The sequence below is a fragment of the Hemiscyllium ocellatum genome, chromosome 5, assembly GCF_020745735.1.
Source record: "Hemiscyllium ocellatum isolate sHemOce1 chromosome 5, sHemOce1.pat.X.cur, whole genome shotgun sequence".
NCBI lineage: Eukaryota > Metazoa > Chordata > Chondrichthyes > Orectolobiformes > Hemiscylliidae > Hemiscyllium > Hemiscyllium ocellatum.
The window spans coordinates 16,400,083-16,415,643 of record NC_083405.1 but is presented as its reverse complement, the minus strand read 5'-3'; the positions used below and the strand labels follow the sequence as shown (position 1 = coordinate 16,415,643).

Here is a 15,561-nt window from a genome sequence, read left to right as displayed (position 1 = left end):
TAAAGATGAGGCGTGAAGGTTCAGTAGGGGCGATTGAGAGTTATAAGGTAGCCAGGAAGGAGCTAAAGAGGGAGCTAAGAGAAGCGAGAAGGGGACATGAAAAGTCTTTAGCTGGTAGGATTAGGGAAAACCCAAAGGCTTTCTATAGGTATGTCAAGAATAAAAGGATGACTAGGGTAGGTATCGGTCCAGTCATGGTATGTGCACACCAAGATCCCTCTGATATTTGGTGCTTCCCAGGATCCTTCCATTCATCATGTCCTGCCCAAGTGTCTCATGTTCATCCAGATTGAATTCCATTTGCCACTGATGAACCCTTTTTAACCAGTCTGTCTGTATCCTTCTATAATGTAAGACTATCCTCCAAACTGTTTACCACTCAAATTTATATATCATTTCTGAACTTACTGAGCAGCGACTGTTGAAGTACAAAGCAGCAAGAATCCAATGTTTAAGAGTCACAAGGCTACTCGGACAAGTCTGAAATTGACTAGGAACCATTCCTTGAAAGCAGAAGAGAAATTGGTTAAATTAATAACCTAGGTGCTGACAGTTGCCATTAACAATAATGTGGAGTCTGGGTTGGACGAGAGAGATCACCCCTTGCTGTATTACCACTGAAGCATGAGTCATAGAAGATGGTGCACATGAGCTAAAGCTGATTACCAGCAGGAAAGATGATGGTATGCTGGAAATGTCACAGGGCTAGTAATCCAAAGGTTCATTCTAATGCTTGAGGGACAGGGCTTCAAATTGCACCATAGCAACTGGTGGAATTTAACTTTAAAACATCTGGAATTGAAAAGTATTCAGCGCCGTGACAAGTCAGGGTGTGTTGGAATACTGCTTGCTTATCTGGATTGGTGCATCTCCTTCAGCACTCAAGAAGTCTGACATCCTCCAGGCCAAAGCAGCATTCTATCAGTGACACCTTATTCACATTCACTCTATGAATTAGTGATGCACAGTGACAACAGTTATTATACAGAATACACTGAAGAACTCAGCAAGAATCCTTTGAATGCACCTTCGAATTCCATTATCTCTACCATCCATCTCTCTTTTATGGGCAACAGACCGATGGGGATACCCCCCACATGCATGTTCCCCTCCAAGCTGGACCCCATCCAAAATTGAAACTCACTTGTTCCTTCACTCTCTCCGCATCAGACATCCTGGAACTGCATTAGGGCCTCAATTAATCACAATATTTATTAGTGACTTGGATAATGGCATGGGAACTTGTATATCCAAATTTTCTAGTGAGACAGTTGTGTGGCATTATAGGCATATTGTGGATGATAGCATAAAATTATAAAGGGATATTATTGACTAGTGAATGGGCAAAACTGTGGCAGGTGGAGTTCAGTGTAAGCAAGAGTAAAGTTGTTTATTTTGGACCAAAAAAGGATAGATGAGTGTATTTTATAGATGGTATAAAGTTAAATACAGTTGGCTTCCAAAGAGACTTGAATGTTCAGATTCTTAATGGCATGAACAGGTACAGAAAATAACCACAAAAGCTAATGGAGTGCTGGCCTTTATATCTAGAAGACTGAAGTAAAAAGACATCAATGTTATGTTGCAGTTATACCCCATTGAAGTACTGTGAACAGATTTAGGCACCATACATTCGGAGGGATGTTTTGCCCTGGAAGGCGTACAGTGTAGGCTTACCTGGACTCAGGGTTAAGTTACGGGACAGATTATACAAATTAGGCCTGTTTTCTCTAGAATCTAGAAGATTTAAGGGGTGATCTGATTGAAGTCTTCAAGATATTAATTGGAAAAGACAGGGTAGATAAAGAAAAGCTATTTCCAATGGTTGGGGATTCTCAAACTAGGAGGGTGTTGTCTGAGAATTAGGCCCAGGCCATTCAAGATAAATGTTCTGAAGCATTTCTATACACAAAGGGTGGTAGATGTTTGGAAGGCTCTTCTACAGACTACAGTAGATGCTGGATCAGTTGTTGATTTTAAACCTGATATTGCTTAAAAAAATTTATCCAAGGAACAGGAAATTCAACGCCCTTAAGCTTGTGCCCGAAATGTCGAATTTCCTGTTCCTTGGATGCTGCTTGACCTGCTGTGCTTTAACCAGCAACACATTTTCAGCTCTGATCTCCAGCATCTGCAGACCTCACTTTTTACTAAAAAAATTTATCTAAGGTAGTAAGGAGTGTGGGCCATAGGCAGGGATATGGAGGTAGACCAATCAGTTGAATGGTGGAACACGTTGAGGTGCTGAATGGCCTTCTCCTCTTCCCATGTTCCCAACTCCCTCTGTTTACAATGCTGAGAGTGTACCTACAGCGCATGGATTTTAGCAGTTCAAGAAAACTGCTTACCACCATCTTCTCAAGGATGGTTGAAGATAGACAACAACTGCTGACCTGGCCTGTGATGTCCACATCCTCTGAGGGATTAAGCTAAAACCTAGAAGACTTTTCTCCACGAAGTTCTCTGAGGCTATTCTATAGATCTGTTAAGTCAGAAAGGAAGAGCAGATATGTAGGCAAATTTCAGTGAAGTGAAAATGTAAAACAGTGATAGAGGAGGTTTTCAACATCCCCAACATTTAACTGGGGTAGTCATAGAGTGAAAGATTCAGAGCGGGTGAAATTCTTAATGTATCCAGGAGAGCTGCTTAAGCCAGTAAGTAGAAGGCCTACAAATGAGAGTGCGGACGTTGCTTAATAATAGGCAATGAAACCAGGCAAGTGGTTGATGTATCAGTGGAGGAACATTATAATAATGGAAAAGGTCTACATTCAAAGTTCTAAACTGGGAGAAGGACAACTTTAATGTGATTTGGTCAGAATGAACTGAGAACGTTTACTTTTGGGGCAATGTGCATCAGAGCTATGGCACACATTCAGGAAAGAAATCAGGAGAGTACAGGGCCAACATGTGCCAATAAAGATGAAGTTTGGGACCAACAAATACATTGAAGCCTGGATATCGAAGGATATACAGAATTGGATAAAGAGAAAAAGGCAGGCTTATGGCAGATATTGAAGGCTCAAAAAGTAGAATCCCTGGAGGAGTTTAGAATGTGCAAGGGAAAATTTAAGAAGGGAATTTGAAGAACAAAAAGGGGTCATAAAAGGAGAATGGCAGGTAAAACTAAGGAAAATGCTTAGTTATTTTGGAAGTATATTAAAGATAAAAGGATAACTAGGGAAAGAGTTGTTAAGGGCCATGGTGGTAATTTGCTTGTAGAACCAGAGAACATTACATAAGGTTTTAAATGAATAATTTGTCTGTGTTCACTCGTGTGAGGGATGATGTATAGAAATCAGGGATTTCTATGTTCTATGCTTAAATAAATTAGCATTGTGACAATGGAGATTCTGAGTAGTCTGGCAGGTTTAAAAGTAAATAAATCTTCAGGACCAGATGAAATACATTCCAGGAAGCAAGGGAGGAATTTTCAATTCCTCTCTGGCCCCGGGAGAGGTGCCAGTGGACTTGGAAGACTGTTATTCAAGAACGGAGCAAGGGATAAAACAGGAAGCTGCAGGACAATCAGTCTAACCTCAGTGATGAGGAAGCTACTGGAAGCAATACTGAGGGACAAAGTTAATCAATTAGGGGGGTAGAAATTAATCAAACAGTCAGCATTGTTTTAAGGGGAGGTCCTGTCTGACCAACCTGTTTAAATTTTTCAAAGAGGGGACCAGGTATGTAGATGAGGGCAACACATTTGACACGGTCTACTTAAACTTCAGGTAAAGCTTTTGACAAGGTCATTCATGGGAGACTGATAATAAAGGTAAACCGAAAGATTAAGTTACATGAGATCCACGGTGTCTTGGCTGCTTGGATTCAGAATTGGCTTGCCCATAGGCGGAGGGTAGTGGTGGAGGGTTTTTTTCAGGTTGGAGATCAGTGACTAGTCGTGTTCTGAAGGAATCTGTACTGGAATCTCTGCTGTTTGTGATACACACAAATTACTTGGATGAAAATGTAGATGAGTTAGTAAGTTTGCAGATGATACAAAGTTCAGTGGGGTTGTGGATAGTGTAGAAGGTTTTTAAAGGATGTAGCGGGATATGGATCAGTTGTAGGTATGGATGGAGAAATGGCAGATAGTGTTTAATTTGGGTAAGTGTGAGGTGCTGCACTTTGGGAGATCAAAACGTTAAGGAAAAGTACACCGTTAATGGCAGAACCCTGAACAGCATTGATGTCAGAGGGATTTTGGGGTTGAAGTCTGTAGCTCCTTGAAAGTGTCCATGCAAGTAGTTAGGGTGTTAAAGAAGGCGTATGGAAAGCTTGCCTTTATTGGTCAGGGAATTGAGTGGAAGAGCTGGGATGTTTGTTGCATCTTTTATAAGACTTTGGTTAGGCCACGCTTAGAGTACTGCATTCAGTTCTAATCACCACATTATAGGCAAAATGTGTAGGCTTTGGAGAGGGTGCAGAAGAGGTTTACCAGGATGCTGCCTAGATTAGAGAGTATGAACCATGAAGAGAGGCTAGAAAAACTGAGATGATTTTCCCTGGAGTGTGCAGGCTGAAGGGAGACTTGATGGAATTCTGTAAAATTCTGAGATGTGTGGTTAGGGTTGACGGTTAGAATCTTGTTCCCAGTGTTGAAATGTGTAAAACTAGGGGGCATGCATTTAAGACGAGAGGGGGAATGTTCAGAGGAGATGTGAGGGGCAAGTGTTTTTTTTACACAGTTGTGCGAGTGTGAAATGTGCTGCCCACAGCATGGTGGTGGAGGCAGATACAATAGGGGCATTTAAAAGACTTTTAGATAAGTCCATGAAAGTGCAAGTAGTAGAGGTATATGGACCAAGAAGGGATCAGTTTAATTTGGCATCATGTTCAGCACAACGTCGTGGGCCAAAGGGCCTGTTCCTGTCTGTTAGGTGCTATGTAAGATCCTGGGGGATCCAAGGAAATTTGATTAATTGAGTGGCAGGAAGCAGAGGGTGATGGCAGAAACAGGATGTCTGTTTCCAGACAGGTGGGTGTTGGGGCCCTTGCTGTTTATGATATGTTAGACTTGAATGTGGAAGGGCTGATCAGAAAGTTTGCAAATGATATGAAAATTGGTACGGTGATAAATAGATTACAAGAGGATGGAAATGTGATGGTCAGATGAGTTGATCAGTCTGGATAAATGTGAGATTGTGCACTTGGACAGGACACACGAGGCAAGGGCGTATATGATGAATAGTAGGATCCTGGGACGCATTGAGGATTCTGCAAGACCTTGGTGTGCATGTGCACTTGTCTACCTCTCCCTACCTTAAGGTACAAGTGCACGTTAGCCAAGGTATAGAGTTTAAGAGCAGGGAGGTTATGCTGGAACAGTATAAAATGTTGGTTAGGCCTTATTAGGGTGGCATAAACGCTCACGCCATTTAATAAATATTTAATGTCAATTTGTGATGCCAGGGCATATAAGGCTTTGGGCCAAGTACTGGAAAATAGGATTAGAATAGTTAGGTTATTTTTGACCAGAGCAGACTCTACAGGCTGATGGGTATTTTTGTGTTGGTTATGGAGGTGGTATAAACAAGTTCAGGGATTATGGGAATTTCTGATTTGGTACAGTATGAGGGCTGCTTGTATTAGGTGTTGCTGACACCATTGAGTTACTTTAGCTTTGTGGGAAGTACCTAATGGAGGGGTGATTAAATCCACAGGGTAGCACAGCTAGGAGATTACTGTCCAGATATTCCTGAAAACTGTGGATACAGTTTGATTACACCATTAAATTCTCAGAAATTATAGAATAGGCAAATTCCCCCATTATTTAGATTGTCTCAAAATTCTCTGGAACATTTTTCCTTTGTGACCAGTTAACTGTAAGCATCTCTGCTTGCTCGCAACTTCCCTCTCTCTCTATCTCTTCCTCAACACCATCCAAACTATTAAAATCAAAGCAGACATGATCTTGGTAATTTTTTTTAGTTTAAAAAGGCAGTTAGGTGAGTTTATCCCTGAAGAGGCTTAATTTTTGCATGAAAATTTGGAGTTAATGTAGATTGCAGGTCAAAAATCCTATGAAGTTGAAATTAGTTTGGAAAAAACATTTTACGTGCATTTTCAAAGTGTTAAGTAGAAAATGGCTGTCGCTTGTACTGTTTACATCACATTAACCTTCTTAATCTCCTCCAAGATTTACGTTTCCCCAGCTCCCAATGCCTCATCTTCACCATGGATATCCAGTCCCTGTACACATCGATCCACCACAATGAAGGACTCCAACCATGCTGGTCCAACCAGTACCCTTTCACCCACACCCTCATCTGCCTGGCTGAACTGGTTTTCACCCTCAACAACTTCTCCTTCCAATCCTTCCACTTCCTTCAAATCAGAGGGGTAGCCATCGGCACCTGCATGGGACCCAGCTATACCTGCCTATTTGCCAGATACATGGAACAGTCACTCTTCAGCAGTTACACCAACACCACCCCCACCACACCTGTTCCTCCACAACATCAATGACTGCATTGGCGCCACTTCGTGCTCCCACGAGGAGGTTGAACAGTTCATCAGCTTCACCATCACCTTTCACCCCGACCTCTAAATTCACCCTGGATTATCTTGGAAATGTTTCTTCTGGGATACTCCCTACAACTAACTATCCGAGTTTTCAGGCTATACAAATTTGGAACTGATGAGTTTGTCACTTTCTATCCTTCCCCTTCCTGGACCTGGATATCTCCATCTCCATAACCACACACACCTACTACAAGCCCACCGACTCTCACAGCTGCCTAAACTATACCTCCTCCTAACCTACCCCCTGTAAAAATGCCATCCTTTATTCCCAATTCGTCCTCTTCCGCCGCATCTGTTCCCAGAATGACCAGTTCCACCTTCGAAAATCCCAGATGGCCTGCTCCTTCCAAGATCACAACTTCCCTTCTTACGTGGTCACGATGCCCTCTAGCACATCATCTCCATTTCACGCACCACTGCCCTTGAACCCCACCCATCCCAATGCAACAAGGACAGAACTGCACCCCTCCGCCCACCCCACCTCCCAGTCCTCACCTTCTATCCCACCAACCTCTGTATACATCACGTCATCCTCTGTCACTTCCGCCACCTACAAATAGACCTCACCACCAGAGATATATTTCCCTCCCCACTCCTATCAGCATTCCGAAAAAACCATTCCCTCCGCGACTCCCTCGTCAGGTCCACACCCAGACACGGCACCTTTCCCTGCCACCGCAGGAAATGCAAAACCTATGCCCACACTCTCCTCACCTCCATCCAAGGCCCCAAAGGATCCTTCTACATCCAACAAAAGTTTACCTGTACCTCCACCAAAGTCATCTAGTGTATCCATTGCATCCGATATGGTCTCCTCTACATCGGGGAGACAGGACGCCTTCTTGTGGATTGTTTCAGAGAACATCTCTGGGACACCCACATCCAGCAACCCCACCACCCCGTGGCTGAACACTTCAACTCCCCCTCCCACTCTGCCAAGGACATGCAGGTCCTGGGTCTCCTCCATCACCAAACCCTAACCACCCAATGCCTGAGGAAGAATGTCCCATATTCCACCTTGGGATCCTGCAACCACACAGGACCAATGTGCATGTTACCAGTTTCCTCATTTCCTACCCCAGCCTCGCCCTCACCTTCAACTACCTATCACATTCCCAGCTACCTTTCCCCCAACCCACCCCCCTCCCATTGATCTCTGGGTCCCCTGGATCACAAGCTGCATTGCTGATGAAGGGCTTATGCCCAAAACATCAATTCACCTGCTCCTCAGATGCTACCTGACCTGCTGTGCTTTTCTAGCACCACACTCTCGACTCTGATCTCCAGCATCTGCAGTCCTCACTTTCTCCTCCCTTATATCACACAAAGTCGAAATACAGTTGTGCAATACCGGAGGACTGGTTCACAGTACAAAACATCAGGTTGCTGATCTATCAGATCACTTGGGCACTTGAATGCTCGCAAAGTAAGCACAACAGCAGTTGGAATGACCATATATTGTGAGTGAAAAAAAACCGTAGAGAACCTTCCAAAAAACCTTTGCTTATGCAAACCACTAATGTCGCACACAACCAAGTTCATTGGACTTTGACATGTACAACTCAACAAGGCGAGTTAAGGCTTTGAAAATTAAGCTATTACTTGGCTGTGTGATTGTGTATATTCCAAAGCATTGAACAAATTCATTTAATGGCGATATAATCTTTTTCTTTAGGTTGAAATGTTTCTTCTGGGATACTCCCTACAACTAACTATCCGAGTTTTCAGGCTATACAAATTTGGAACTGATGAGTTTGTCACTTTCTATCCTGATGATCATAAAGAGGACTGGCCAATGGTTACACTAATAACTGAGGATGACAGACATTATAATGTACCTGTGGAAGGTGCTCAAGTGACACATATATAAGATGAATTTCACTGCACTATGTTATTCCTTAATCTAGAAATAACTTGTTACACTTTTCAGTTGACCTGAGCTTGCTGCTTTTTAACCTCTTAATAGTAGGAGGAGAAACTGCAGTAGAACATGCATAAACTGGAAAATGTATGGCTCAAAGTTTAAGAAATAAGCCTCTGTAAGTAAGTGGGGATTAGCTGTCTGAACCTATCAGCCGGAGGAGCAAGCCAAATAAATTTAAAATGGTGATTTGTTGTTATGCACTTTTTGTTTTCCATTTTCCATTTTGTCAGATGATTAACTAAATCTATGCAGAAGTCAGAAACTGCCTTTTTAAAGTGTTTCTTGGGTATGGTGTAAATAAACATCAGTGATCAAATACAATTGTGATGTGTAATGATTTAATTTTTAAACATTTTTATACCTACAGCTGATAGATTTAAGATTTTTCTTTTTTTGTTCTACAAAAGACTTCTGTATCATATCAAAGTCAAGCAGTTTGCTAAACTCAATTATTAAAGATTACAACATCAATTCACAGCTGTGAAGTTTTGTTGGTAATTGCCCATTATTTTAATTTTCTTTTTGGTCCTATCTGAGCAAATCTTTGAACATTTTTACTGTTTACCCACTCAGCTGATGTCTACCAGTTCTGTTCACTGTAATTTGCTGCCATGGAGTCATCAGATTTCTCCATTTGCAATGGGTTGATTGAATCCATAAGGAAAGTCATGACCGATGGTCGGCCGTAGCACTTGTGCTGATGGTGCTAGATTTTAAAAACCAGCTCCATAGCACTTCAGATATTGTAATCCAGGAACTGACCCTTTACACTGTGGATCTATACTGCTGGAAGTCAACAACTGACTCTTAAAGGGAAGCTGCCAATCTGTTCTACAGATGTAAACTATGACCTCCAGGTTTCTAAGGTCATTCAGAAAAGGGCAGTACTTTTTTTCCCCCTCTCTCCGCACCAGTAAAGGAGACCGTGCACCAAATGGATGGTTGGCCTGGATGGAGGTAGTAGTCAAGATCGATGTGGTGTCCCAGATAAAAAGTAATGCCCAGCATTGCCAGAAGAAGGTTTCCCTTCACAAGGATAAGCGCCACTATTATCTGTGGTCCCTCGCACTCTTTCTAACTCTTTGCTACTGTACATGGCTCTCATCAAGGCTCATAGATTACAAATATCACTATTGCTTGTAGCAGTTCACCCAATGCCTCTCACTTATCCAATCCTCCAGAGCTTCTAACCATTCATGCCCTCTGGAATTCCTCCACCTCATTGGGGAGTTCTTCTGCTAGTCTTCCATCTGGAAGCTGTGCAACATCTATGTGATGTGCCTGTTATTGCTGAGCTTGGTGAAAGCATTGTTTCTATCATGTGATTTGTAGCCATTCCACACAAAAAAGCGTCCTGAGAGTGCTGGTTCCATCTCAAATGAGTAATCAGATAATCTGTGGATAATGTCAAAAACAGAACAGCATATCAATAAAGGTACTTCTGGCCTCTCATTCGTTGCAATGAAGCAACATGTTTATAGCCTCACACATTGGCCTCTTTATGAAAGCGAAGCCTCCATACCACAATGTTTTGCCTTGATGAGTTCTGAGCTCTGTAACCATGTGCAGTTTTATGTTGCGGACCCAAAACGCCAGTGCTGTATTTGGTTAGTTGAATGTAGACACTTCTCCACTGTGGCAGCGTCCCTTCCCAAAAAACCTCTAACGTTGCAGACCATGTCATTCCAAACTTATTGTAGTTAGATGAGAGATTGTAGTTGAGGGTGTGGAGCTGGAAAAGCACAGCAGGTCAGGCAGCATCCGAGGAACAGGAAAATCAACGTTTCAGGCAAAAGCCCTTCATCAGGAATGAGGCCAGGAGCCTCAGGGGTGGGGAGGTAAATGGGAGGGTGGTGGGGCTGTGGTGGGGAGGGGAGGTAGCTGAGAGTGACCTGGGAGTTGCAGTGAGAGAGAGACTCACTGAGATCCTTGTAGAGAGAGGAGGAGAACTTCTTCAAGGTGGGCATCCTTAGAAGAGGCTTCGCAGGAAGGTTAAACTCAATTACGGAAAAGTGAGTACTGCAGATGCTGCCTGTCCTGCTGTACTTTTCCAGCACCACACTTTTGATTCTAATCTCCAGCATCTGCAGTACTCCCTTTTGCCTAGATGAGAGATTGTGGCAGCTCTGAAGCATTGGGTTCCAGTGTCAGGTATGAAAAAAACAATGCCTTTAAATGTGCATCTGCATAGCTCTGCTCATCTGATGTGACAGGGTGCAAAGTACATGGCAGTCATGATTGCTGGAGGCAATAATTTGTCATGTTAATGGTTGCCAAAAGAATTATCTTTCTGTTTGAAGGCAATTTGATGGTTGATGGGTGGTATTACAGAATCAGTGGATGTATTATTTTTATAATTGTCCTTAGTCAAGCTTCTCACGCAAATAATTACATGCCACTCCCATAGATAATAATAGTAACTCCACAAACTTGCAGTGGAAACCATTTTCTCTTTATATTGCACAGTTGGGTTTAGTGAGAAGATGGCAAGGTTTCAACTTCATGTCCTTGTGAGTGAGTTGCAGCTTCTGCCTAAGATGAACAGTAAGTCCCTCCGTCCATCATGTTACCTTTGTGTTACTGTCACCACGTCCTCAATGATCTATAATTTCTCTTGAATTTTGTTCAACACTTTTGTTAAGACACGGCAATGAATCCTTCGGTTAATTGAACCAAACACCCAGAAAAGCTCACCTCGCCTTGTAATCTGTTAAAGTATGAGTGATAGAAGGCCAAATTCCACTGTCTAAAGAAAATGATATCAACTTATTCTTTAACTCTAAATATCATTGAATCCCTACTGTGTGGAAACAGGCCCTTTGGCTCAAAAAGTCCATACTGACCATTTGAAGAGTAACCTGCCCAGACCCATTCCCCTACCCTATAGTTACCCCTGACCAGAGCATTAAACCTGTGCATTCCTGAACACCATGAGTAACTTAGCATAGCCAATTCATCTAACCTCCACATCTTTGGATTGTGGGAGGAAACTGGTGCACCCAGAGGAAACCCACACAGATATGGGGAGAATGTGCAAACTCAATACAGACAGCCCAAGGCTGGAATCAAACACAGGTCCCTGGTGCTGTGAGGCAGCAGTGCTAACCACTGAGTCACCGTGCACTAAAAGTGAACATCAAACAACTATCACAACTCTAAGCCTTCCTTTCTCTTAACTGCTTATTATCTGCCTGCAACTCTATAACAATAGAGGGTGGTACAGTGGTTAGCATTGCTGCCTCACAGTGCTAGGATCCCAGGTTCAATTCTCACCTTGGACAACTGTGTGGAGTTTACACAATCTCCGTGTTTCTTCCGGGTGCTCCGGTTTCCTCCCATAGTCCAAAGAAGTGCATGGTTAGATAAATTGGCCATGTTAAATTGCCTGTAGTGTTACGTACATTAGTCAGAGGGAAATGGGTCTGGGTGTGTTGCTCTTCAGAGGGTCGGTGTGGACTTGTTGGGCCGAGGGGCCTGTTTCCACACTGTAGGGAATCTAATCTAATATACTGTTCCAATAAAAGTCTTATTAAAAAATACGAGTAAAAAGTGAGGTCTGCAGATGCTGGAGATCAGAGCTGAAAATGTGTTGCTGGTTAAAGCATAGCAGGTTAGGCAGCATCCAAGGAACAGGAAATTCGACGTTTCGGGCACAAGCTTAAGGGCGTTGAATTTCCTGTTCCTTGGATGCTGCCTAACCTGCTGTGCTTTAACCAGCAACACATTTTCAGCTTATTAAAAAATACATCAACTTAATTTCAAAACCATACAGTGGCTGTCATTGTCCATGTCTTTCTTTTTTCAGCTGAAGATCTCCCTGGGTCGACGTCTTTCTTCTTACTATGAAGATGTTTCATATGAAAATTTACCTTTCGATAGAGAATGTTTTGATGGCAGTTACTCTGCCTGACTTTCAAACTGCCTGCTTTTTTTTATAACCCTGACATTAGATTGTCTCATTGGGTCCATGTTGGCAAAGCAATAAATTCAAACTCGGTTGGGTCTTAGTATCCTGGGGCATAATTTAAACTGGTTAAATTTAAATTGTTGTCAAAACAGCAACCAACTCAGGTATCTATTTCACAACCAACTGTTACATATTTTCAACTTTCCAGTACAATCTGGGACTGCCATCTAGTCATATCACCGGTGCTTGTAAGCTTTCAGTTCAAAACGGCATTCAATCTCCCTTAAAGGTATCGTACATGCCTTCAACTTCATAATCCTTTGATGTTATTTTTAATGTTCCCCATTCACTCCATTGACTTTGCCAATTGCCATGCACATATTGGTCATGTACACTCATTGAGGTCTGAGAAATTATGAATTGTTCCACAGTTTTCCATTCCTGCTCTGAGATCTCACCTTTCTGCCTCAAATTGTGCTTTTTCACCATCATCATTCCTTCAGTGATCATGGCCAACGAACTCGAACGTTTGGCTTGAGCATCCTACTTTGCCTTGGACTCTACAGATTGCTTCTTGATGAGTCCAGTGACAATTAATAGCCAAATGCACAGAATGACTGGCCCACCCTCTTGAATTAATTTGGAACACAGCCTTGACTAAGCATGGCCTGGTCCCTGGAGTCACGTTGGATGAAGCACTTAACTGACTGTGGTCAAACCAAAATGCAGAGCTTTGGAATTGAGGGTGATTTAGCGGTTTGATCAGAAATTGGCTAGCTGAAAGAAGACAGAGGGTGATAGTTGATGGGAAATGTTCATCCTGGAGTTCAGTTACTAGTTACTATATGGCAAGGGTCTGTTTTGCGTCCACCGCTATTTGTCATTTTTTTAACAACGACCTGATGGGTTAGTAAATTTGCGGATGACACTCGGGTCGGTAGGGTTGTGGACAGTGATGAAGGATGTTGTAGGTTACATAGGAACATAGATAAGCTGCAGAACTGAGCTGAGAGGTGGCAAATGGAGTTTTATGCAGAAAAGTGTGAGGTCATTCACTTGGGAAGGAGCAACAGGAATGCAGAGTACTAGGCTAATGGTAAGGTTCTTTGTAGTGTGGATGAGCAGAGAAATCTCTGTGTCCATGTATATAGATCCCTGAAAGTTGCACCTAGGTTAATAGGGTTGTTAAGATGGCAAACAGTGTGTTGGCTTTTATTTGTAGAGGGATCGAGTTTCGGAACCATGAGGTCATGCTGCAGCTGTGCAAAACTCTTGGCAGCACTTGGAGTATTGTGTACAGTTCTGGTTTTACAGAAATTCCTGGCATTACAGGAAGGATGTGGAAGCTTTGGAAAGGGTTCAGAGGAGATTTACTAGGATGTTGCCTGGTATGGAGGGAAGGTTTTACGAGCAAAGGCTGTTTTCATTGGAGAGAAGGTTAAGAAGTGTTTTAATTGAGACCCATAAAATAATCAGAAGGTTAAATAGGGTGGATAATGAGAGCCATTTGTCTCAGGTAGTGTGACTAGCACGAGGGGGCATAGCTTTAAATTGAGGGGTGTTAGATATAGAACAGATATCGGAGGTAGTTTCTTTCCTCAGAGTAGGCGGGGCGTGAAACACACTGCCTGCAACAATAGTGGACTCGCAAACTTTAAGAGGATTTAAATAATCAGTGGATAGGCATATGGATGAGAATGGAATAGTGTAGGTTAGATGGGCTTCAGATTGCGTCCACAGGTCGGTGCAACATTGAGGGCTGAAGGACCTGTACTGCACTGTAATGTTCTATGTTCTATATTGACTGACCATAATCCTCCTTGACTCCACTAAGATCTTGGTCCCTTTGATTTTTCAGACATGGCTGTTTGACTGAGGCACATGCAGTGTGTTTGCTGCCTAAGCTGCTGATACATGCTGTAGGTGTGACATTGATATTGCCTGGTGATGAGTTGTGTACAACTCCATATTTGCTAAACAGAAGTGCAAACCAGAGAGGCTATGCATTTTCAGCACATAATGTAAATTGAGTGAATGCTAAGAAAGAAATCTAAGATCCATAAAATGCAATGTGTGCAGATGAATGTGATGTGTGTGTGTTCTTGGGTGCAAAATTCCTCAAATGAAGCATGTATCGCGGAACTCCAAAGTTAATTCCATGAGGATTGAGACCATGATGATTTGGGAGGCTCGTGGTTTGACAATGCTGACTTGCTTGGAGAGATGGTTGAAGAGGATGATGGCAATGGAGGATGTGGAGATATGCTAGCAATGATGGAACTGGATGACGGGCTGGAGAAGCAAGCTTTGGCATCAGGTAACCCCCTTCAAGTTAGAAATTGGCAATGTTTTCTGTTCTCTGGGAAAGAGAGGAGAATTGGGAACTGCATAGACCAGATTAGCTATTAATGAGATGGCTAGTAGTTGCTGCTCATCAGTGAAATTTGGAATACTGTTTAGATCTTGAATGGAAAATCAAGAAAAAAATTCTCAGTGCTGGAAATGTCATCGTTTTCTTCTTGTATTTTCCCAACTGTCTCACCATTGCAATGGGGTGCTTCAGAAATGGGAAAATCCTATCGTCAGACTCATACTCAAAATCATCTCATGGAAACCAGTTATAATACAAGGATAGTAAGTGTTCACATTGAGGAAGGAATCAAAAGGACAGTTCCTGACTTATCTATCTAGTTGGCTTAAGCTTTTTAGAAACTGTTTAATCTCCATTAACAGCAGAACATCTTACAACACTGTCCGTCAAGATTTTCGGTACATATTCGACAAAGTTTCATGTGAAAGACTACTGAACCTTGAAAGTTTGTTATGGATTCAGACTAAACTGGGTGAATGGCTAAGTATTTGGCTGAAGCAATTATGTTACTGTGTTTAAGTTATGTGACAAAACCAGACAAAACAAGAAGATAATGATAATAAAATGGAAGAGCAGTAATAAAAAATATTGGATAAAGGAGTGAAATCAATCAACAAACTTGAGATAATATAGATCAATGTGGGACACTAGTTTTTGTTCTGTAGCACGAGGAGTGGGTGTGGGGGTGGGGGGTAGGGGATGTAATTGGTGTTTGTTTTAACTTGATTTTCATGTGGAATAGGTTCCCTCCGTGGGGATGATTGGGTGGAATCTTGAGGCTCTTGAAGAGGGCACTCTGAAGTCTTCCAGTTTCAGAGAAAGCACCAGGCTACA

The 15,561-nt window shown here is 42.4% G+C and overlaps 1 protein-coding gene across 3 annotated transcripts in view; it reads left to right on the top strand.

Annotated features, from left to right (window-relative positions):
- LOC132815623 (uncharacterized) overlaps window positions 1-8,770 on the top strand; it is a 62,189-nt gene extending 53,419 nt beyond the window's left edge. For all 3 annotated transcript variants that reach the window (XM_060824562.1, XM_060824564.1, XM_060824563.1), the window contains one exon: window positions 8,201-8,770. In XM_060824562.1, coding sequence (XP_060680545.1) covers window positions 8,201-8,395 — 195 coding nt within the window. In that variant the 3' untranslated portion in view covers window positions 8,396-8,770. The remainder of the gene's footprint in view (window positions 1-8,200) is intronic.
- The last annotated feature ends 6,791 nt before the right edge of the window (window positions 8,771-15,561 follow it).